This window comes from Ascaphus truei, chromosome 4 (assembly GCF_040206685.1).
Source record: "Ascaphus truei isolate aAscTru1 chromosome 4, aAscTru1.hap1, whole genome shotgun sequence".
In the NCBI taxonomy this organism is placed as follows: domain Eukaryota; kingdom Metazoa; phylum Chordata; class Amphibia; order Anura; family Ascaphidae; genus Ascaphus; species Ascaphus truei.
The window spans coordinates 78,822,758-78,845,923 of NC_134486.1; the positions used below are offsets into that span (position 1 = coordinate 78,822,758).

General features: G+C 39.1%; 1 protein-coding gene across 1 annotated transcript in view; it reads right to left on the reverse strand.

Moving 5' to 3' along the window:
* The window catches only part of BFSP1 (beaded filament structural protein 1), a 53,380-nt gene extending 31,346 nt beyond the window's left edge, over positions 1 to 22,034 (reverse strand). The window contains exons 1-2 of the mRNA XM_075596081.1: positions 21,518 to 22,034; positions 18,497 to 18,557 (exon numbers count right to left, since the gene is read on the reverse strand). Coding sequence (XP_075452196.1) covers positions 18,497 to 18,557; positions 21,518 to 21,897 — 441 coding nt within the window. The 5' untranslated portion in view covers positions 21,898 to 22,034. The remainder of the gene's footprint in view (positions 1 to 18,496; positions 18,558 to 21,517) is intronic.
* Positions 22,035 to 23,166: the final 1,132 nt, after the last annotated feature.

Sequence of the window (23,166 nt, forward strand, 5' to 3'; positions counted from 1 at the left end):
ATTGTCTTGTTTCTTCCAAATGTGCTCCATCCAATCTTCATTCTTCTATTGCCGTGATTCTCCGCCATTTTTCTCTCAAGGCCCCCTATTCATAAAGCTATGTTGCCGAGGCACCCCTAAAATGGTGACAATAGCTGTACAGGTACATACACACAGATAGGACACACGCAGGCAGACTTAACATACGCACGAATAAGACAGACAGTTACAGAAAAGAAAAACAGGACATACAGTCACAGAAAAATATATATGAGAGACAGAGACCGCAAAACTAAACAGGACAGTTACAGCAAAAATAAACTCCGTTTAGCAATACCAGAATAACCAAGTTTATTTTAAAAGTATTTCATACAGATTATTCCATATAGATTGATCTCTTATCAATGGGTTAATCATCTTGCATAATTCTCCTGTAGTTTACACACATTCAATTTGAATATACAGCAATACTTTTTTCTACTTAAAAAAAATAGTTTTCCTGTTTATTTTGATGCTATTTATTTTTCATTCATTTTATATTATTTTTTATTACAATTAAAAATAAGATATATTTTTATCATATTAACTTTTATGTATTGCTGCTGTGTGTATTGCTTGTACTATGTTATGTTATGTACTGTAATTCTCATGTTTATATGGATGTTTACTTAACTGCTGGTTTTGAGCCAGTGTGTGAAGAAAATTCACAAGCATCTCGCAAAAACTCTGCAGCATAGTCCATAGATGTTTTAATGGCCCATCTGATTAACACAGAGGGGCTCCCTGCGTTTGAATGGGACTCCCAGCCCAGTAGGACTCACACAGCGCGAGTCCCATTCAAACGCAGGTAATAGCTATAAGAGCTTCTCAGGGAGACACTGAGAGAGACTGCTTCTCTCTGCGACTCCTCTACACAGCTATTACAGACTATTTTGCCTGGGACGATTAACACTGCTTTAATTCTCCTGGGCAACAAAATGTACTGATGTTGGACGCCGCAACCTGCCGCAGATTTGAGCCTGACAGTCCAAGGCAATGTAGGCAATAAACTACACTATATCTCTATATACATAAATGATAAGTAAAAGGCACTAAAAAATCCTAACAGTTGCAAAACTGAGACAGTACTGGTACAAGCCCAAAGACTATATTCATCAAAGAAAATATCATTCTTTTCAATGGGATTCCTTTTCTTTTATAATTGTACTACTGTATTTCCATTCATTTTTCAGAATTATTATAGCTGGAACACTTTAAAATTAGACTCTCAGCCTTTTTGAAGGGCAACTTTTCAACTATTTTAGCACAGAAGCATCATTCAGAGTATATACTTGCTGTTCAATTATTGCTAAGGAAATTACAAAATTGTAGACGTTTGGGTTGCCAAAGTAACTGCCATCTGAGTACATTTAGATAATTAACATAACAGTAACTTCAATACTCTGTACTATATCAATCAAGAGATTACAAAAAGCCAATTGTAGAATTGGCCTGATGAGTGATTGATGAAATGTTATGTTGGCAAGTACAGTTGGGTCCGCAGTTTCTCACAATTATTTCAGTGTTCTGAAATCCAAAGTTCTTAAGAGTAAAAACATCTAAGAATTTCTGCTTTGAAGTCGTAGCTGGTCTGTTGGTACACAGGACGTTTCCGACAGAAAAAAAAGAAAGCGTTTTGTCAGACTAGTTCTATTAGTCAGAAAAACGGAAATGTGTGGTGCTTCTAAGAAAAACCTTCAGAATATGAATGTCAAAAAGACTTAATGTTCAATTCAATAATATATATTGTTCCTGAGATGATGACCCCCGATGATAAATAAATGGGAAACAGTCCAACATGAATCACTTCTCCATACAGTCTGACTAGTGGGCTAAGGCCCCCACAAACACTGCAGTAAGGGGCCACACTATTGTTCAAAGTGTCCCAGCATAAAATATCAGAGTGGAGTATGTGCCAAAGGTATGAATAACTCACTTTTAGGAGTATGTGTTGTCCCAGGTATCTTCTTCCGCCAAATGGGGGTGTGCATCCGATTTTTCTAATAAGGATAAACGTGAAGGCAAAGAAAAAGCAGGCACCGTTTCTCAGGAAAAAGCAAAAAACTGTAAATAAGTCAAGGAGAGCATTTGCCCTAAAAACAATTATTTAATGGACCCAGCAAACAGATACAGCTGCATTACAGGGTTCAAGGGACCGCCACCAACGCGTTTCGAGCGTAAGCTCTTTATCAAGGTGACTATTAGGTGTACTCACCAGTCTGCTTTAATACCCCTTGAAAACGTGCTGTCGTCCATTCGCAGTTCACTTCCTGAAACTCCTCCAGAGTGACGCATGTGTAGTGACGTCAGCACGTTTTTTACAAACTAACACGACTTTATTGACAAAAACAGTGAAAATGTTAAAAACATTATATCAACATGAAAAAAGACATAGGAACACTAGATACCATACTCAGTACTAGAGAAACACACAGAAACAGATATAAGGTTAAAAAGAAATCTCATAAAACAATGAAAATCTCTAATAAAAGAAAAGGAATTATCTAACAAGTGGGTAGACAAATTTCAATGTTTATATGTATAAACTTTAATCTCGTTATTGTTAATAATAATTGATCCACTTGATTAGAAAAGATTGTATAATTAGCTGTATACTAAGGAGATAGAGGATAGATCTATTAATTAAATGTATCAATTGAATGTAGACATTAATATTTATATGCTTATGTATGATAATGAATGATTAATTATTTCTTAAACTTTTTTAATAGAAGTTGAGAGAAAATCCCTTTGGTTAAACAATTAATTCAACAGAAGTTGAAAAAGTGCATAATATGAAAATGAAATTGAAGTGAAGCATCTCTGTATTTACAATTATTGTCGGCACTTAAACATTTTCATATTATGCACTTTTTCAACTTCTGTTGAATTAATTGTTTAACCAAAGGGATTTTCTCTCAAATTCTATTAAAAAAGTTTAAGAAATAATTAATCATTCATTATCATACATAGCATATAAATATTAATATCTACATTCAATTGATACATTTAATTAATAGATCTATCCTCTATCTCCTTAGTATACAGCTAATTAAACAATCTTTTCTAATCAAGTGGATCAATTATTATTAACAATAAAGAGATTCAAGTTTATACATATAAACATTGAAATTTGTCTACCCACTTGTTAGATAATTCCTTTTCTTTTATTAGAGATTTTCATTGTTTTATGAGATTTCTTTTTAATCTTATATCTGTTTCTGTGTGTTTCTCTAGGACTGAGTATGGTATCTAGTGTTCCTATGTCTTTTTTCATGTTGATATAATGTTTTTAACATTTTCATTGTTTTTGTCAATAAAGTTGTGTCAATTTGTAAAAAACGTGCTGACGTCACTACGCATGCGTCAATCCGGAGGAGTTTCAGGAAATGAACTGCGAATGGACGACAGCATGTTTTCAAGGGGTATTAAAGCAGACTGGTGAGTACACCTAATAGTCACCTTGATAAAGAGCTTACGCTCGAAATGCGTTGGTGGGGGTCCCTTGTACCCCGTAATGCAGCTGTATCTGTTTGCTGGATCCATTAAATAATTGTTTTTAGGGCAAATGCTCTCCTTGACTTATTTACAGTTTTTTGCTTTTTCCTGAGAAACGGTGCCTGCTTTTTCTTTGCCTTCACGTAGTTCTATTATTCCAAATGCAAATTTTGCTAAAAAAAAAAAAAATACCTGGGTTTACTACAAAAAGAAACAAGAAATAGCTGCTTTTGATCAACTCTAACTGGAACCTGATCATACAGTACTTTTGAAATCATCATGGATGATCTTTGGTTATTGGGTCTTACTCTCACGGTTTATCAGAAGGATGTCTGGGGCTTCACAAAAACTGTCTAATACTTGAATTAATTTATGCATTAAACTTGATGATTTTTAGTGTTGCTTATAGTTTTATGCTTATACAAATCTTGGTATTTTCTTTTGGTGTCTGCAGGTACGGGCAAAGACTTATTTTTAGTAAATTTCTTTTTAAGGTACTGTTGAGCTGGTGGAATCACTGAACAACTGATATGATTCCTTTGAATATGGTACATGAAAGTAGTATTGGTGACCAATAATATTAAAAAATGTTGATCACTAATAATGGCTTCTTTGGCCAACCTGTTGGAGTTTCTCTTCTGCTTCAGTTTCTTTCCTTTTCAAGATTTGGACCATTGGTGGTGATGTACTTTCATCCTTTAAATATTAATCATAATAATGGATCTCTTGAGTTGGTTACTGGTACTGGTAACATTATACTATTAGTCTTGGTGTGAGTCAGGAAACTTTGAACAGTGGAATTCCACCTCATTCTGGCCTCAAGAAACATGATTCAAGTCTATTTGCCAACTTATTGGTAGTTTGTATTCGCTTTAATTTTTGTCTCAGTAATATTGCTGTATCACGAATACTTTGACACATTTAAAATGCTTCCACAGATTCAAGTCAGTTACAGAGGTCATCCTGTTTTATCTACTGTAGGAGGTATTCTGTCATCCAATATCTAGACTATTTCCTTTCTGCCCAATAATTCTTCAATAATTCTTCATAATGCGGGTCCAAAATGTTCAGCAGCACTCATGCCATGTGTTTTTTCAGTAGCTTAAGTGCCTGGAAACTGACCATACCACAGTTGATTGTATACAGCTGAAAGTTGCTTTTTGTGGTATGTTTATCATTGCAAAGCAGTGCAGGTTTATATAAGCCAGATCAATGGCAGGTCAAGAGCTTTAAGATATAATTCTGGTGTCTATAAGACTGTAGCACGACTTATGCACACATGGTATACTAAGGCACTAAGTGATGCTTATTTAGTACTCTTACAATGATATTTCCCATTTTCAAGGTTTATGTCTAATATATATATATATATATATATATATATATATATATATATATATATATATATATATATAGAATCCAATGCACAGCCGGCATCGCACCACCTTGAGAAAGGTCCCACTGGGGGACCGAAACGTCGGTTTTTGTGTCTTCTATCAAATATAGAACATTTTTGATTTACTTACCTGCGTGCTGTCCCTTGATATCATGTTGCAACCGGTATCTTATGGTCTATATATATATATATATATATATATATATAATATATATATTTACAGTATATATAGCGATGGCTGGTCCAGACTGACTCTCTGCCTCCTGTCACGTAAGTCCTTAGTAGCTACAGGCTGTAGGAAAAAACCTGGCGCTTACCTTAAGCTTAATATATGAGGTGTGCTTACAATGTGGCAGTAAGTTAGACCACGGCTCTATGACAGATGCTTTGAGCCAGCATGGAGTTCCCCTCTGCTGCAACCCCAGGGAAGGGTTAATCCGGAACCCTTTTAAAGATATAGAGACATACAAGCAATGGGGGAGCGTGGGATTAAAAAAACATTTGACAATAAAAAACAATAAAATACAATAAAATTAATGTGGTTACAACAATATTGCTGGGGGTTGGTGAAAATATTAAATACACTTACACGGCCATGTGCAAGCGGACACGGTAATGTGGTTTCTTTAAGCAATTCCAGTCACTCCCAACAACAGGTAATGGTGGTTTAGAGGGTTTTGAAATAAATATATAAATATATCTGTACTCACACGGCCATGTGTGAGTCCTTGCAGGAAATTGGTAACTTTGGGGTTAAATTAACCCATCTGCATCTCCCCCCAGTGTAGACTCTTCTTTGTTTGCAACCAACGTGGGATTCTAACTCCAGTCTTGGGCATCAGATGGGGACTCTCCCCAGTGGTGGTAGTAGGGGGGGGAGTAGGTAGAGAAAGTGAGGCACGTTGTCAGTGGGGTTTAAAACACATTTATTAGTTTTAAAAGCAATTGGTACAACAAGACTCACATACATACATAGTGGTTGGACCCCTGGCCTCCTCGTGCAGTCCAGGATACAGTTTAAGCAGCCGTTATTGCCAATCACGCGTCCGTGATGCAGGAGGAAAAAAAACAAAACTTTTTCTCCTTATCTGCAATGGCTGCCTGGTTGATCCGGCTACGGGAGCCACGTTGGGCCAAATTCAGCAGGAACTTTAGAGCTACGCGTTTCGTCGAATCATCGACTTCCTCAGGCTCATATGAGCCTGAGGAAGTCGATGATTCGACGAAACGCGTAGCTCTAAAGTTCCTGCTGAATTTGGCCCAACGTGGCTCCCGTAGCCGGATCAACCAGGCAGCCATTGCAGATAAGGAGAAAAAGTTTTGTTTTTTTTCCTCCTGCATCACGGACGCGTGATTGGCAATAACGGCTGCTTAAACTGTATCCTGGACTGCACGAGGAGGCCAGGGGTCCAACCACTATGTATGTATGTGAGTCTTGTTGTACCAATTGCTTTTAAAACTAATAAATGTGTTTTAAACCCCACTGACAACGTGCCTCACTTTCTCTACCTACTCCCCCCCCTACTACCACCACTGGGGAGAGTCCCCATCTGATGCCCAAGACTGGAGTTAGAATCCCACGTTGGTTGCAAACAAAGAAGAGTCTACACTGGGGGGAGATGCAGATGGGTTAATTTAACCCCAAAGTTACCAATTTCCTGCAAGGACTCACACATGGCCGTGTGAGTACAGATATATTTATATATTTATTTCAAAACCCTCTAAACCACCATTACCTGTTGTTGGGAGTGACTGGAATTGCTTAAAGAAACCACATTACCGTGTCCGCTTGCACATGGCCGTGTAAGTGTATTTAATATTTTCACCAACCCCCAGCAATATTGTTGTAACCACATTAATTTTATTGTATTTTATTGTTTTTTATTGTCAAATGTTTTTTTAATCCCACGCTCCCCCATTGCTTGTATGTCTCTATAGCTACAGGCTGTGGCAGGCTATTCTAAGGGCATTGCCCCCCCCCTCAAGCTGACTCTCTGAGTGACAGGAGTGTTGGTGACACAGGGGTCTGTGTATAACCAATCATGTTGCAGACCTTGTGCCCTCCCCTTCTGGTATATCAGAGAGGAAGTGCTAAATTATAGCAGTTTAGCTCCCACCCTTCTTGGGTGAGGAAGCAAGAAGCTGAGCTCCCACACTCCTGGGGTGAGGATGCAAAAGAGATATTATAGGTCTCAAGTCTACCAGAGAGCCCAGCACCATCCAGAGGCCTGGGACACTCTGACATCTATCTGCATCCACTGTATAAAATCTGCAGTGACTGCTCAATAAAGCATCCCTTTTTGTATACCACTGCCTGAGTCTACAGTCTATTGGGCAGGGATATGGGAGACGTCTGTTCTGGTGGGGACTGTCTCTGGAAAACCTGGAGCCCACTGGAGCTGGAGGTGCTGACACCATTAGTGGAACCTAAAGATCATCAAAAGCTTGTCCTGTTCCCCACACCATCGCGAATCACTCTGCTCTCCTGGACCCTCATAGATATGCACGCACCACAGACAGCAGTAGCCAGTAGTACATCTTCCCCAGAGAGGGAGGGAAGCCGGGCTACATACATATATATATATACACATATATATATACAGTATATAAAGCAGAAAATAGCCGTGTTAGTCCAGTTGCCGACCTGAGGAAGAGTGGAGAACTCTCGAAAGCTTGTCCTATGACATAAATTGTTAGTCCAATAAAAAAAAAGTATCCCCTAATACTGAAGAACTCATTTATTCTGCATTATATATATATATATATATAAAAAAACAAAAAATGTGGCGCCAAAAAGAATACTCTATTGCTATGTATATTAATAAACTGTAGTGCTAATATCTTGTATACGAAAAAGTGTGTAAGATTCCTAAATGTGTTAAAAATCAAGATGAACATATGTGAATAAACTATTATATACTAAGCATAATAAACAAATAATCTTAAAACAACACCATGGAATATTACATTAATGTGAGTAAAAAATAAAAATAAAAAGTGTGCAAAAAGTGCTAAAAAAGTGGAAAAATGAAAAAATGAAAAATAAGTGTAAAGTTATAATATAAAATCCAACCAGTCCTTCAATAATCAGTCCATAATAGGAGGTATAGGATATGTGCAAGGGATCTTCTGCTGCTCTCACAAGGGATAAACCACCTCCACGGATATCTACAAACTGAAAAAGAGAGAGAGCGCACGCCCCATAGCATAATACTGCGTAATTTATTATAAAATTAGGGAAGGGATGGAAGGGGGGGGGGGAATCGCACTCACAAGATAAAAAGTTTTAAAATGCAGTTTGTGAATTATATCACCAATCCGGTACTGCTGGGCGAAGTCACTTCCAGATAGCTGATCAAGATCGCCGCCAACCGGATAAGGACGCCGTTATACCGTCTGTATGCTGTTCCAATTCAGCTCTCCACTCCGAATGGCCGCTGTAATCTTCCCGCGCTTGGTATGGCCTCGTGCGCGTGCGCAGCGTCTTCGTGACGTAATCGCGTTTCCCTGACGCGTTTCGTCACCAATCGGCGACTTTCTCAAAGGGCTGATGAATCATGGGTAAAAGTCCTGCTCTTTTATACAGCCAGTCCAGTGATTAATGATTAATCGCAAGGTGATGTTTTAACCCTTAATGTGCTAATAGGGTGCTGCTCAATTGAATAGATACTACCAATGGCTGACAGCAAAAGAGGCAAATTAGGAACCATAATATATGGAGATAAACACTTAATGTGGGAGGATCTAAATCACTTAATTCATATACAAAACACATAAAATTACATAGTTAAAACTACATTACACTCTAAAAATAAAAATGGATGTAATTCATATGTTGGGATGAGTTAACTGACAGACAAAATACATCTAGCTCTAATAAAAATACCCTTATTGGTCAAATAGTTACTACATATAAAAAATGAAATAACAATATATTCCTTATATGAAACATATAAATTAAAATTAAACATTGAATTATACTAATAAACACATAACAAAAGTGTTAATGGTTAACAATGTGTTATTCCATCAAGGAACAAGGAGTCTAAGGGGTGTATATGGGAGTATGGGGTGCCGGTAAGTCCACCATGTTTCAATATCCCGGTCATATGACTGGGACATTTAAACAATGCAGAGATATACCAGCACCCCATACCGGGGCCAGTAACTTGGGTAGCAGGGGTCCTCCAGCGTGAAATGAATGCGATTCAGCTGCGCAGACCCCCTGCTTCAATATTGTGTTATCAAAATAAAATAAATGCAGATCCATTACCGTAGTGGCTAGCCGCTAAGGTAATGAAGTGGTTAAACTCTAGTACCTGGTTTATTAGGGTTTGAGGAGGTGGGTGATGGAGGTAGTTCCCCCAGGGTGGGTGGTTAGGCCTATTGGGAAGGTTGTGGGAGGATTGAACCTCTTCATTACTTTAGCGGTTGTAACCGCTAAGGTAATAAAGGGGTTAACCCCTCACACTTCAAAGTCGAGAGGCCTAACCACCCACCCTGGGCAATTATCTCCTTCACCCACCCCCAGTACCCCAACAAACATAAAATACAACAACCAATACTATCTAATACACACATTGATTGCCAGTCTGGTTATATATGCCCTCAGTGGGGCCAAAGATAACCTCAAATGCAATGAATGGGCACTTTGCTACTCCCCCCACTACCCCAAACATCCCCCCACCCCAACACATACAGTACAGTAATGGGCAAAATCCCTATTATCCAGATCTGGATAATAGCGCAAAATAGCAATAATAGTGTAATCTGTGCCGATTGCGACCAACTATGGTGCTACATCAGTATTATATTTGTTCCACTTACCGTATAGTGGCACACATTCCTGATTCTTTTTGGTTGCTTATTTTTTTGCAAAGCTTACTTTACTTCAATGACAATTGCTTGTTTTTTGGGGTTAGTCATCTTTATTGATTCTTGATCTAATTTTACCCTAATGAACTTAACATTTCTTACCATTCTGTGTGTTAGTGGTTTGGGGTTAAAGTACAGTACTGTACATGCATACATCTTCAGCTGAACTAAGTCATAATGCTCCTAACTAGAGATAGCCGAAACTGTCAAAATCCGTTTTGCAGAATTTCCCGAGCTTTCCATTCAAAATCCATTCTGCAGTCTAAAATCCGTCGACGGATTGTGCCCGTTTCAATCCATGCTGATTTATCAAAAAACACCATTGGATACAATCCGCTGGTGGATTTTACCAATCCAAGATTAATCCGAAGATTGGATTCTTAAAAGATTAAGGATTAAGGAATCCATAGATTGGATTGTCAATGATTAAAAAAAACAACAACAAAAAACAGACAAGGCGAATCGCCCCTTTTGAGATTGATCCGCGGAAATCCGCAGACCAAAGGAACCAGCCGATCTGCGGCGCCTCCTAACACTGTATGTTTTTCCCACATTTGAGTCAATGGTCTGGTATAACAGAATAGTGTTGTGGTATTTTAACATACAGCTTTATGCTGGAGAATGTATACTGTATTCCCTATATTTAGTTTTATAGTTTGGCCTAAAGTGATATTTCATTAGCACTATGAATGCTAATTACTCAACAGTAATAATGTTATGGTTGAAGGTGAAACAAGACTAAAATGTTGGATAATTTGTGAATATATCACTATACCATTCGGAACCAGAGTTTTCTAAAGTATCCCTATTAGGCCAAAATGACCACTCGCCAGCATTAGCGGTGCTTGATAAATTGGTTTGAAAAGGGGTCAAGAGAATGTGTTCAGTTTGATGGGGTTTAATGGCCTTGACTGTGATGAAGTTGACTTGCCAGGCTGGGGTCCAATTATTTGGTAAGTTGAAAAGTAATGGTTGTTATACAGTAGGTCATGCCCCTTCCGTTCGGCATGGGGTGTGTTAAACATTACTAATACATTTACTGTTCTGAGTTCCAGCAGCAGTGGGGATCATGAGCTGCAACACTGAAACTGCAACACAATAGGGTCAAGATCATTAATAGGCAGTCTGTGAAACCAGTTTTTTAATATAATTTAATGTGGCCTTGTTTCTCCAAAGTGTTTAATTAATTCAAAGGGAGACGAGGGCCTGCACTGGTCATGATTATATGAATTAATATGATCACTGGTAGTCATACAGTGAAATGAGTAAATATGTTAAATCAGTAATGCTAAGATCATATTCATGTGGAAAGACCCATTTTCTTTGCATACCAGCTAATTACACAAACCTGCTACTTCAACTAATGAATTCATTGCTAGACCCAGGAAAATTAGACATTCTTACACTTAACACAAATGTAACCAAGGAGACAAGACTGCAAAACAATACAAAGCAATGTACTGCAGATCCTTTAGGAAATTAAGGAAATTTAGGTTTTTGTATCTTATACTTAACATATACATTAAATTGTACTTAGTCTATATATATTAAAAGCAGAATGGAAGAATCTGTGTTAAGTGTTCAATTGTCCAATTATCATACCCAGTGGCAATGACAGGGGGAGGTAGCAGAGAAAGTTGTCCCAGGTCTAGTGGAAAAAAGGACCCAGCAACTGCAGTACATGGAACCCAAATTTCCTCTGATGGGTTTCCCGTTCCTGCTGAAAGAATGGGCATGTCATCACCCTCACCAATGCTCCATAACTTGGCAGCAAAGAAACTCACCCCTCAAATGAAGTGGGGTGTCATGGCCACCCAGTCAAGCATCCCCATCCTAAATGCTGGAGTAGGCCCCTCTAAAGATACTTGCCAAATGTGTTTGCTAATGTAAGCAAAATGTACAGTCACTGACATATATGAATACGAATTATTGTTCATTGCCCTTGTAAAGTATGTGTGATTAATGTACTGTATACGGTAGTTTTTTTGTTTTTTGTGAACTTAGGAAAAAATGCAAAGCCTTCCAATATTTCTGTAAATTTGAAAATTACTAGAGAATTTAAAAATGGAATATGTGATCTACATTTATAAAGGAAAGTATAGGGCAATTATACAAAATATTTGTATTCTTGGAGCAGCTAGGTTACCTTAAAAGGACAAGAGATGGGGAATACTCATGCACCATTATTATCATTTGGATTAAAATATAGGAGGGGAAGGGGAACTGCTCTTAAATGCTATCCCTACAACAAGTTGGCTATGTATTAAGTTCTTCCTCTTGTACGCCTGATGCAATACCGGCTCAAATAAATCAATAAGGAAGAAAAAAAATCACTCAACTAATTTCCCATAACTAAAAGTATCAGAAGAATTATATGAATCCACAGCAGCTCATATTAGAGGAGCATGGGAGCATCACTGTGAATTGAGAATGACACACAGATAGATACCTCTTTTATGGGTATACAGTATCAGAATGTCAAAATGAAATATGCAAAATATGCAGAGCTAAACCAAAAAGCTATGGTAGCTAAGGGACAGACAAAAATCAAGTGGGGGGCTCAAAGAGATTAACCCCAACACTGCCTGATCCTATCAGGATTTATAGTGTTGAGGCCAGTTGAAGGCAATAGCCAGGGGCACTTGGCTACATCCTCCCTCTGGTGAAAATCCTCCTCACGACCCTGCATGAGGAGCATAATAATGCACCATCAATAATTGTGCCGGCCCACAGAATTATAAAACACATAGAACTCAATACATTACAATACAATACAATGGTGGCATAACTGTTTCCTCTTAACCAAGTTAATCTTTCGCTCGGTTGCAGTACCGTTCCTGTTGTAATTAACTCCTGACTCAATATGCAGTATATCCCTGATTATCTCCCTTTACAAATTGCAGTACTGCCCCTGCTGTATCAATAGTAGTGATCAGGGTCTGGTTTCCAGACACGCTTACCCTCCTTATCGGGCACTGTTATGGAATAGCATGCCATACTCACTAACGTATTCTACTCGGTCTAGATGAATATTGCGTCCCACCTGCCAGACCTTAACCAGATACTAAGCGCAACCTTCCCTAAATACAGCTGTCGTATTATATTTAGGAACCATATATTCAATCACTGCCATCCTTACCCACTCATCCCTATGAGCCTCGGTGGATCTCATGAGCTCTTCAGGGAGATAAGAGTAATCATACCCATGAGAATGCCTAAAACGCTGGACTAGGACTCTCTCTGCATGGCTACTCCATAAGATTGTGCCCACACGCCCTGCCCAGCAATACCCAGAATAGTGGTCCATCCCAGAGGGAAGAATACAAATCATCCTCCTTCTCTGGTTGTAAAAGTAGCTCCTGATCCATACATTGGTTACGTTTCCTCATTATGTCCGCCTCTTGCTCTAAAGTAAACTTGCCATTATCCCACCAGTGATCTACCTGGTCGCCCCTCTCCTGAACAAATCATGTCCTGTTTAAATGCAGTAAATAACCCCTGAACATAGGATCCCACCACTTGTACACATCATTAGCGTCATCAGATGCATACATATTATATACTTTTCCAATATTACACTTTGGTGTTACCGTCATGGTAGGTTACCGTGGCTGAGGGGACAGGGGACGATTGTTATCTAGGGCAGTGATCTCTGGGCAGGTGGTGGGGATGGTAGAACGGGCAGTGGGGAATTGGGCTGGCACCTCCTTGTTTACAACTGACTTAGCATCAGCCAACTCCGTTCCCGGAGCAAGAACAATGTCCTGAGCCTCAACCCTGTCAGTAGTAAAATAAGACAATTTGGGCGGATCACACTCCACTTCTATGTGAGCATAGCTTGCTCGAATGAAAGCAGACAATTGTCCATGCCCTCGAGTGGATTTAGACATTAGAAAGTTTGGGTCTGAGCCATTTAGGCCAGAGCCTCGGGACCCTGGCCTCAGTGATGGCCTTAACCAGCGATCAATCTCGCTCCATCTCCCGGCACCACAACACCATAAATTGCACTGCGGAGGTACACACCGGAGCAGGAGGGTCACTCGGAAGATCCCGATGACTGGGAACATCAGTGGGAATGGCCCCCACCAGCAGTGCCGGAGGAGCTGTAGAAGCAGCAACAAAAGTAGTAGTACATCCGGTACGCTGATCGGGGACGCCTCTGCCTTGGTCTGCGGAGCTGAAAAACGCTCACGGGCCCTCTCGCATCATAGATATTCATCCACATGCTCCTCAGCAGCGGCCACATAGGCTTCCACGCGGGTTCTGGCCTGCTGCATCTCCTTGTGCCACTGTAGGAAGCGGTGGGCATTCTTGTGGCTCGCTGACAATGCTGGGTCAATATCCTGGAGCACCACGGCCAGTTAGTCATTGGGCGCTGGATCCGAAGAGACAGTCGTCATCTCAGGTGCGATGGAGGCACCATCCGGTACCTCTTTGATGGACGCACCCTCGACGATCGTCTGCCTGGATGCTGGAATCCCCATCGGTGTTACGTCATGGGTAAGATCAGTCACGGATAAAGGGTGGAGAGCGTCCAGCAGGGCTCTTTTGGCTGGACAAAACTGGGCAACACCCCTGCCAAGGTGAACGAGAAGGACTTAGGACCTCTTACCCCGGTCAGCATGGAGACAGGTGAGTCCTCCTTAGGGTCTCGTGGCTCTGCCGGGCTGGCAACACAACTCTTTGGGAGGTGGTGATTGCCCAGGGACTCCGCTCCTTAGTCCGGGCTGGGGTTGTAGTATTCCACACAAAAGACAATGCAGAAGCGTCATGGCCGGAGTGGAAGAGATCCCTCTCTGTGTCCGCAAAGGAAGTCTCCGCCACTCGTTGGAGTTTACGGATTAGTTGGACATCTCAGCCGGGGATAAGGCTGATATAGGCCGGCAGCCACAGTTGCAGATAGGCTACATCGCACTGTAGGCAATAGGCATCGTCTCCTATCTCGCGTCACCGGGCAACCGCAAATCAGGCATACATAGTGCAGGAATTTTTCATCTCTGTCTCACATCATTAGAATGTGATTCCAAAGCCAGTGTGTGCAGCGCACAGCAGTAAAGGAGGAGCAGGTCTTGCAAGAAAATAAGTCCTTTATTCAACAATTCATAATGTGAGACTGCAGCAAACCTTCAACGCGTTTCGTTCAGAGGAACTTTATCAAGAAGTTAAAACCAACAGTTTAAATACAGCTGACTGCCTAATTTCGCGCCAAATCGTGACGTCATGAGATGTGTGTTGACCAATAAGAATCATAGTCTTCGCGCATGCGCGCGGCGCCAGAATGCTCTATGTCCATCTCTATGGTATAACTGATCCCCGCGCATGCCTCCGGGCAGTGCACATCGCTGGAAAAGAAGGTTATCCATGGTGGTAGAAGCGGGGACAGATTAGAGATACGTCCTTCTGCACTGATAAACACATGCGTCTAGGTTTGGCGGGCTACACATCCGCTCACGCCCCCCCCCACTGAGCCATTGGCACCTCGACTCCTCCCTCTGATGAAATCAGGAGTCCCAGTCGGAATAGAGGGGCACGACTATGGACTTTGGCGCCAATCCCAGATATTTAGCAACCACGAGTTTGCATCTTGCATTTCACCACGTGGTTCTTCTGATGTTCGGCAGGAGCCGCGATCAGACTCCAGGATCCTCCTCAGGGACACTGAACTCTCCTCAGTGCCTGGGACGAGCTCCATATTGGGTGTGCTATGTTTCAAGTGGCCACAATGACTGGCATACTCCTCAGGCACTCTTTTCCTCCCCATCTGCAAGCGGATAGTCCCAATGTGGGGGGCTACCTTTCAAGTACAGGTCCCTGTTTGAACACCCTATCCCACTCGTGGATCTAGCACGTAGTATTGGAGCAAAAGCTGCAGTCCCATCGCGGGTGGTGCTATCTTTCAAGTCACATCCCCCTGGGGCATGTGCCGCAGCCACGGAAGATATGGCCACTACAAGGATGTTTTCCCCCAGTGCTGTCTCTCACCTGCTGGTTCAGGAGGTCTGAGTTTCTCCCCAGTTGGAGTTTGGCAGCAGCAACAGGGCAGGCTTTCTCCGTTTCTTTATGGTGCAGCGCCTCCATCCCATGAAGATCCTGCTGAGTGCAGGATGGTCTCCACAGGCAATACTCCTTCCTAACAAGCACACACCATCGGCAATGGCAGGTTTATTGCATAACAGCATCATACATCTCAAGCCGTGGAGCAGACACTAGGGGCTTGAGGCCCCAGGAGCCCCTCCCAATCTCCTTGAGCCTCTTGAAGGTAAAAGGGTATCACACTGTACAATAATCTACCCCCTCAATTTGGTGGAGTGCCAGCTTTTATACCCTGGGGAAAAGCTTGTAACCCCTCCCCATAACAAGGCAGGTCCAGGTACTGACAAGCATCACACCATATACAGTACATGTGACCCAATCAGTTCCTTCCCTAGGTAGGATACTCCAACTGCCGGTTTTGGCCTGCCCCTGGATAAGGCAACATAGTACCTAACCAGGCTGCAACTGCAGGCTAGGCCCTGCACAGGAGATTAACCCCAAACACTTCCTGTCCTTATCAGGACTTATAGTGTTGAGGTCAGTAGAAGGCTATAGCCAGGGGCACTTGGCTACACAATTATATAGATCCAAATACACATACAGTACTATTTAAAAAGCAAGAAGGAGATGAAGTGGTAGGGGGACATTGTATATCCAACAGGGATATCTAGGAAGTAGTTTGAGACAGATGATCTAGATGTAATCCTACTGCACAAAACTGCATACAATATAGCCATAGTTGTGTCCCTCAAGACTGTTAAACTGTTTTTTCTTTTTTCTAACCATGGACCATGAACTAGTCAAGAGGTGATGGTAGTGTCAGATGCTACTTTGTATTAATTGTTCATGTTTACAGGGAACGACTCCTACAGCATAGGGGGAGCAATATCCACGACAATTATAGGCAGAGGCCACTCTAACCTCTGACATCTTTAATAGTCAGATAGTGTAGTAAGTCCAAACGCTCAAATCACTCAGATGCTAAATTAATCCCTCAATCTCAGAGCTATCACTGCAATCCCCACTAGACTAAATGAGATGATGAGATGAGATTAATTTTCAAATGGCTATGCAATCAAGTAACAATATTATATATTCTAAATTCAAAGTAAAAATTCAAAGCAAAGTCAAAATAATATCTAGTAATTTAAGAAAGTCAGTAAACTTACAGATAAGTAACATGGCTGGAAAACATTAATACAGTATAAACCCAGCATTAGTATTCACAAATGTGTATGTATTCTATAATTTATACCAATCATACATACATTACAAATACATTACTTTCAACATACACCCATTGATCAATTGAAACTGGAAATATTATTTGGTTAATAATTAGGGTAAATGTAAAGCCCTCATTTAGAGCATTAGGGCTTAAAGTGTGCAATTTATAAATCCATATTGATGCCCTGATCCACTCAATGTGTTTAGTAATGTAGAAGGGAGGGGTGCATCTAAGGGAGAATTGGAACGTATATGTGGAAAGAACAAAGCCCTATTCAGTACACTTGTAAGAAGGCCTCCTCATAATAGACTCAAAATAATACATTTTTATTACATATCAAAAGAATCAATCTAAAGACATGATAAAAAAATCCTGAGTGTCAACTCTGTATTTATGGTATAGAATAAGTCTGTATCGTCTCTAAATAGTATGGCAAGTTCAAGTCATTATAGTGAACCTCTATTGTGTGCGTGGCTACGAGCTGAAATACTGTATACGTCAATGTTCTAATGATCGAGTTCCCCATGAAAAGAAGGGAGCTTTATTCCTAGATAATGTCCAATGTTGGTTATCTCTCCTGTTAGTCCCATGTGTCTAGGGAATATGTAACACATATATAAGTGATATAGAAAGATAATTTGTACAAGTAATGAGAAATGCCACAAATAGTCAAACACTATAGAAAGGTGGTAAACTAAAATATGCCTCAAGAATGGCTTCTGTATGAACAAACTTTGGCAGCTTTACTCATGGAATATACAGTGCTCTGCAAATCAAGCCAGTCACTACTTTCATTACTGTATATTTGACGTTTTAATAAAAAGTTTAACTTGCACTATAGCATGACAGTTAAAAAAAACCTTTTTGCTCCACTTTGTGAATGCATTTTGCAAACGTCGCTGTTAAATAGCAGTTCGGGTCTGCATGTTCCCCTGCATGTTGTTTTTCTTTCTTTTTCAGATCTCTTCACAATAATGGACAGTGTGTGTCTGTTTTCAACTCTCTAGTTTCAGATCACTGATTTTTTTTTTTTAATTATGTATTTTATTTCTAAATATAATCACAAAACATAAAATGAATATGGCGAAAACGCTCTTACTTAGTGACCTTAGTAGACTTTCAAGAATGTTTTCTGAGATTAAGATACAAAATGTTTGCTGTCTGCAGGGAAAACAGGTCTGGTGGAGTGGAGAAAGTGAAAACAAACAGCAGGAATTGCCATGTGGACACATCTCTGCAGGTTTGGACTCTTAAAAAAATTAAATCAGAAATGGCTTGAATTTTTTTTTAAATAATACTCGGTTAGTGACTTTCAAAACTGGTCAAATTAGGGAGAACTGCATCTTTAATTTAATTTACTTGCTTTCCTTAAACAAATATCATGTTTAATTTTATCTATCAGCTAAACAAATAAGGCAATTAACATTTGTTCATCACACTAAACTTACCTTATTAAGGCGTTCAAGACTGCCTTTAAGAAGTAGTTGATATTCGCACTCATTTCCATATCTGTGAATCATACAAATGATGTGACATTAAATGACATATTAGGATACTATATACTGTACACATTTCTCTTAATATTCCTCCAAGAATAGCCCTTTAAAAATGTATGCATTACATGAGCAACATATTTAGCTATTTATTAAATCATAGCAAATTTCCTTAGGAAATGGTTGATGACTCAAATTAGAAATGTAAGAGCTAAGGAAAAGGGTCCGACGTAGTTGAGCACTCAATAGACCTAGTGTGAGTGATGTTAAATTGTAGTATTAAAAAAAATCAAACTTTATGTAGAGAAAAATATAAAATAGGTGGTACATAAAGTGGACAGACAACTAACTAATGATAAAAAGGTGACATAACAAGATGTACACTGTAAAGGAAGGGCTACCTTATCGTAGAGAGTAATACACCCATCGGCGGTGTTACACTCTATGTGATTAGAGCAGGGGTTCCTCCCTGCCCGCCCAATTCCCTTTGGTAGATTATGACTCAAATTGGAACAATAGATTTAAATATCTTGAACAAGTAAAGAGGACAAGATCTCAGCTGTGTGAACAATGTAAAACAAAATATTTTATGGTGCAGGAACAGGATAGTTGCAGATCTGATATTGATTTGTTGGTTTAGAAATAGCTTTTGTGCAATGTATGTACAACTGTCTAGTGTTATATTTTTTATGTAAAAATAGCACAATACATATTTACGTCGTTTGGAAAACTGCACTTTTGAGGAACTCAAAATAAAATGGACAAATAGTAGATGCCTAAAATGGGGGTTATTTATTAAAAGATACATGCTGGAAAATGGGAGGCCATAATATGCAAAAATAATACATTTATGAAAGAAAAAAAGAGCATTGCTTGTAATGGAGTTTTCTTTATTTGATCAGTCTAAAGATATTTTGCAACAAAGATTATGTTCAATATTCCCCCTGTGGCGTATAGCCTCTTTAATGTAAAGTATCAATATATATATATATATATATATATATTTTGTTTTTTTGTTTTTCATGTTTATGTTTTGTCACAAAATAACCCATCAACACTTACAGAAAACAACAAGTCTTAACATATTTTATAGTGAATTACTTTACTATTTTTCACAAAATAGAAAATGTATAATCTACTGTACAAAATATTTGAAGCCTCTAAAAATGGCTGCCATTGTGAATTTTGTAACTCAGTCCCGATCTTTGTTATACTGAAACACGGCTACATCTTTACAGTAGGTACACACAAACTCTAAAGAAACATATATTCTATATTCCATGGTATATGTTTGCTTACTCTTTATGTTAATGAAATATAATCTCCAGAGAATCCCCTGATAATGTGGGAGCCAATATCATATGTAAAATGTTCTCTTGCAGTCTTTGGATATCGTTTGGATATCCTTTTGTTGTTGTTTTTTTTACATTTCTTTTACTGTATGTTTAATTGATCAATAAAAAACAGCCAATACCTGTATATCCAGATTGGGCTCACAGAGGCTTTGGTAACATCCAACCGGAGGCTGTGTGAGCCTAATACAGTATGTGTATTTGTATGTTTAATAAACCACTTAATCAATAGAAGGTCATTTGTTTCTGTGTCTTCCAAAATCCCTTTAAGGTTTTTGAATACTTTAGATAATTAATTGCTGTGGTGAGGTGCAGAGAATGGGAAGGTGGGCGATGCATACTGTAACCTGTAATACCCAAACTGATGGAGCAGTGGGACCCTTTAAGGAATCACAATTTACACTAAGATTGAATTGGAACTTTCTATTCATTTTAGTTATGTTTATAATAGTTTTTTGTTGCTGGATTACAGTGCAGGGATTTGGTGATTGGGTGCTTTCACTCACTCCATCATGCCTGGCATCAAATGCAAAAAAGTGTAAAATCTTATTTTTTACATTTCATGCACCTATGCTTGGTAAAATGATCACATTTGCGGTGGCGATTTGATACTGACCCCCAAAGAAAAGGTAGTAAGGAGATCTTAAAATGTACTGCTTCAGTGAAAAGGTCCGGACAGAATAGTAGAATTAAAAAATGCTTAGAAAAAACACCCTAAAAATTTCAGAAATCAAACAGGATCTACAGCTTCAATACAGGTAGTGAAATAGTTTAACTACTGTACAGGTATATGGTTAATTTCTACAGTGTATGTCAAAAATGAAAGACATGTTCAACTGGCACGTTATGTATTTATTATGCAATGTACAATGGTGCTAAAAAAACCACACACACCCTACAATTATGTGCAGTCCAAATAAAGTTTGCCTGTGTCAAACATAGCTTACACAAAAAATTGCTCAATGTAGGATTGGCGCCCATACATTTCAAAGAAATATCTTCAAGAATGAACTTTTATGGTGCTATTCTATAAGGGGAATACTGTACCCTCCAAAGGCCATAATGCACCAACTTAAAAATATATCACAATGGACACAATTATGTTCTTCTCATCATGGTTGTTTATTGAACTTTATCATATATACTTGATATGATGATTTTTCCCATTACGTGCAAAAAAATAATCTAAGTTTCTGGGGAGCAACATTTCCCCTTAGGAAAAGTAGTACCATACCGTTCACTAATAATATTCAGGCCATATTCTACCAACAGTTAAAAAAAATTCAATGCCCTGAATGTTTTTGTAACTTACGTACTGTATGCAAATAAAACCAATTAATGGTTTTGTGCTGATTTCCTTCATTTTAAATGTTGGAAATCATATTCAATTTAGATATTTAGATTATTGATTAAGCACTGGTGCACACCTTTGTGCTATAGTATAAACAAAATAATCAGATTCAAAACAGTCCATAATTTTCATTCAAAATATACATAGCTGAGACCACTCTACCCCTCTGTCTCTACACATCAAACCTCTGGGCTTTCTAATGTTTTTCCTTTAACTAATTATTATTATTACTTTATCTGTTTATTGTACAGTGAGACGCATTACGTTTCTTACTTGTTTCTAAACTCGTCAAGACTTCTTTGAGAGTCCTTGTATTCCCTCTCAAGTTTGGATCGATCACACGATAGTTCCTGAATTCTCTGCCGGTTCAGCTCAATCTGTTCTGAAAATGCTTCTTCTAGGCCAGAAATCTCATCCATCCTCTGGAAGGTCTCCAGCTGCTTCCTAAAGATGGCATTTCTTTGTTCCAGAACCCTAGCTCGATTTATATAGTTGGCAAATCTCTCATTTAGCTCCTGCAAGTTTTCTAAGCCTTGAGCTTGTGACAGGCCAAGGTTGCTAAAATCCACTAGACTTTGTTCTTGTTCATCGACAGCATCAGACCTTTCATATTTCTCCTTGCGCACTTCACGCAAATAGCTAGATCTGTACATATTGCTGTTACTTACACTCCTCTCTGTGGAGCTTTCCTCTTCCTACCCAAACCAATCTGAACAAATTTCTACCAGGCAAAGAATAAAAAGTCCCCTGACCACTGTGTCCAGAATGCAATCTGCAATAACTAACGAAATGAAATAACTTTCAAAGCATTAGGCCACAAGGGCACTGTTCTTTTGCTTTCTACTGTTAGTCAGCTTTTATTTTGTTCCAGCTACTGCAATTGTTTGCTAGAAGCAGGCTTTTCTGCATACAGAGGGTTAGACTCATAACTAAAAAGAACCAACAAAAGAAATGCATTGCCATATAATTGTTTCAATTAAAACTATTTACCAAAGCATTTGGAATGATCTATTTTAGTTTGTTCACATATTTTTTTTAATGTATATTTTCTGCTCTCATATATTAAACCGATATTTACTGCATACAAAAGCTTTATCAATAAGCTGTTTAATTACATTCAGCATCTCCTACTGTCCCCACATGTAAGTACTATGCAAGATTTGACCTGAAACATATAACATGACAGCAGGCCACCTACTGTATGTACTGTAGTGGGCACATTTTGGGCACTTTCACCAGTGTTTTGGTTTTCGTTGTGGTTTCAGGTTCTCAAACACTTTTGTGTTTGATTATAATTTTTAGTTTTGCAAAAACACAATTTTGTTTAGTTTTTTTTTATTTTAGATATTTTTTTATGTGTTTTTTGTTCCCAAACATATTTGTGTTTTCGTTCTGCTAAAACACAATATGTTTTTGTTCTGAATATCGACTTGGTTTTGGATGTTTGAAAAATGATGGAGAAAAAAAAGATATTGGGGAGGAGAGATTATTTGAAGTGAATGGTTCTACTCCCCACTGATCTCTGATTCCTCCCCAACCCAAAACACAGGGCACCTTAGATGGTTAGAAGTGGTTGGAGGGGCCCAAATCCAAAGCTGAAATGTTTTGGTTAATTTATGTCCCGGATTCAGATCCTAGATAGAAACTCGCTGTCTGAATAAAACAGAACTGCAAGCGTCTTAAACAGGTTTGGTAAATACAGTCCCTCCCAGTTCAGGGGTTTTGGGATTTTGAACCTTTGTACAGTATATGCTCATCCTTAGTTTCAGTGGGACATCACTTTCATATGAACTACTTAACATAACTAACCATCCATTTACTGCAAATGTGTCCTATCCTGTCTCAATTCTGTCCGCTCCCAGACTAACCAAACCTACCTTTCTTCACTAATAAACATTCACATGTCTAACCCACGCTGCCTC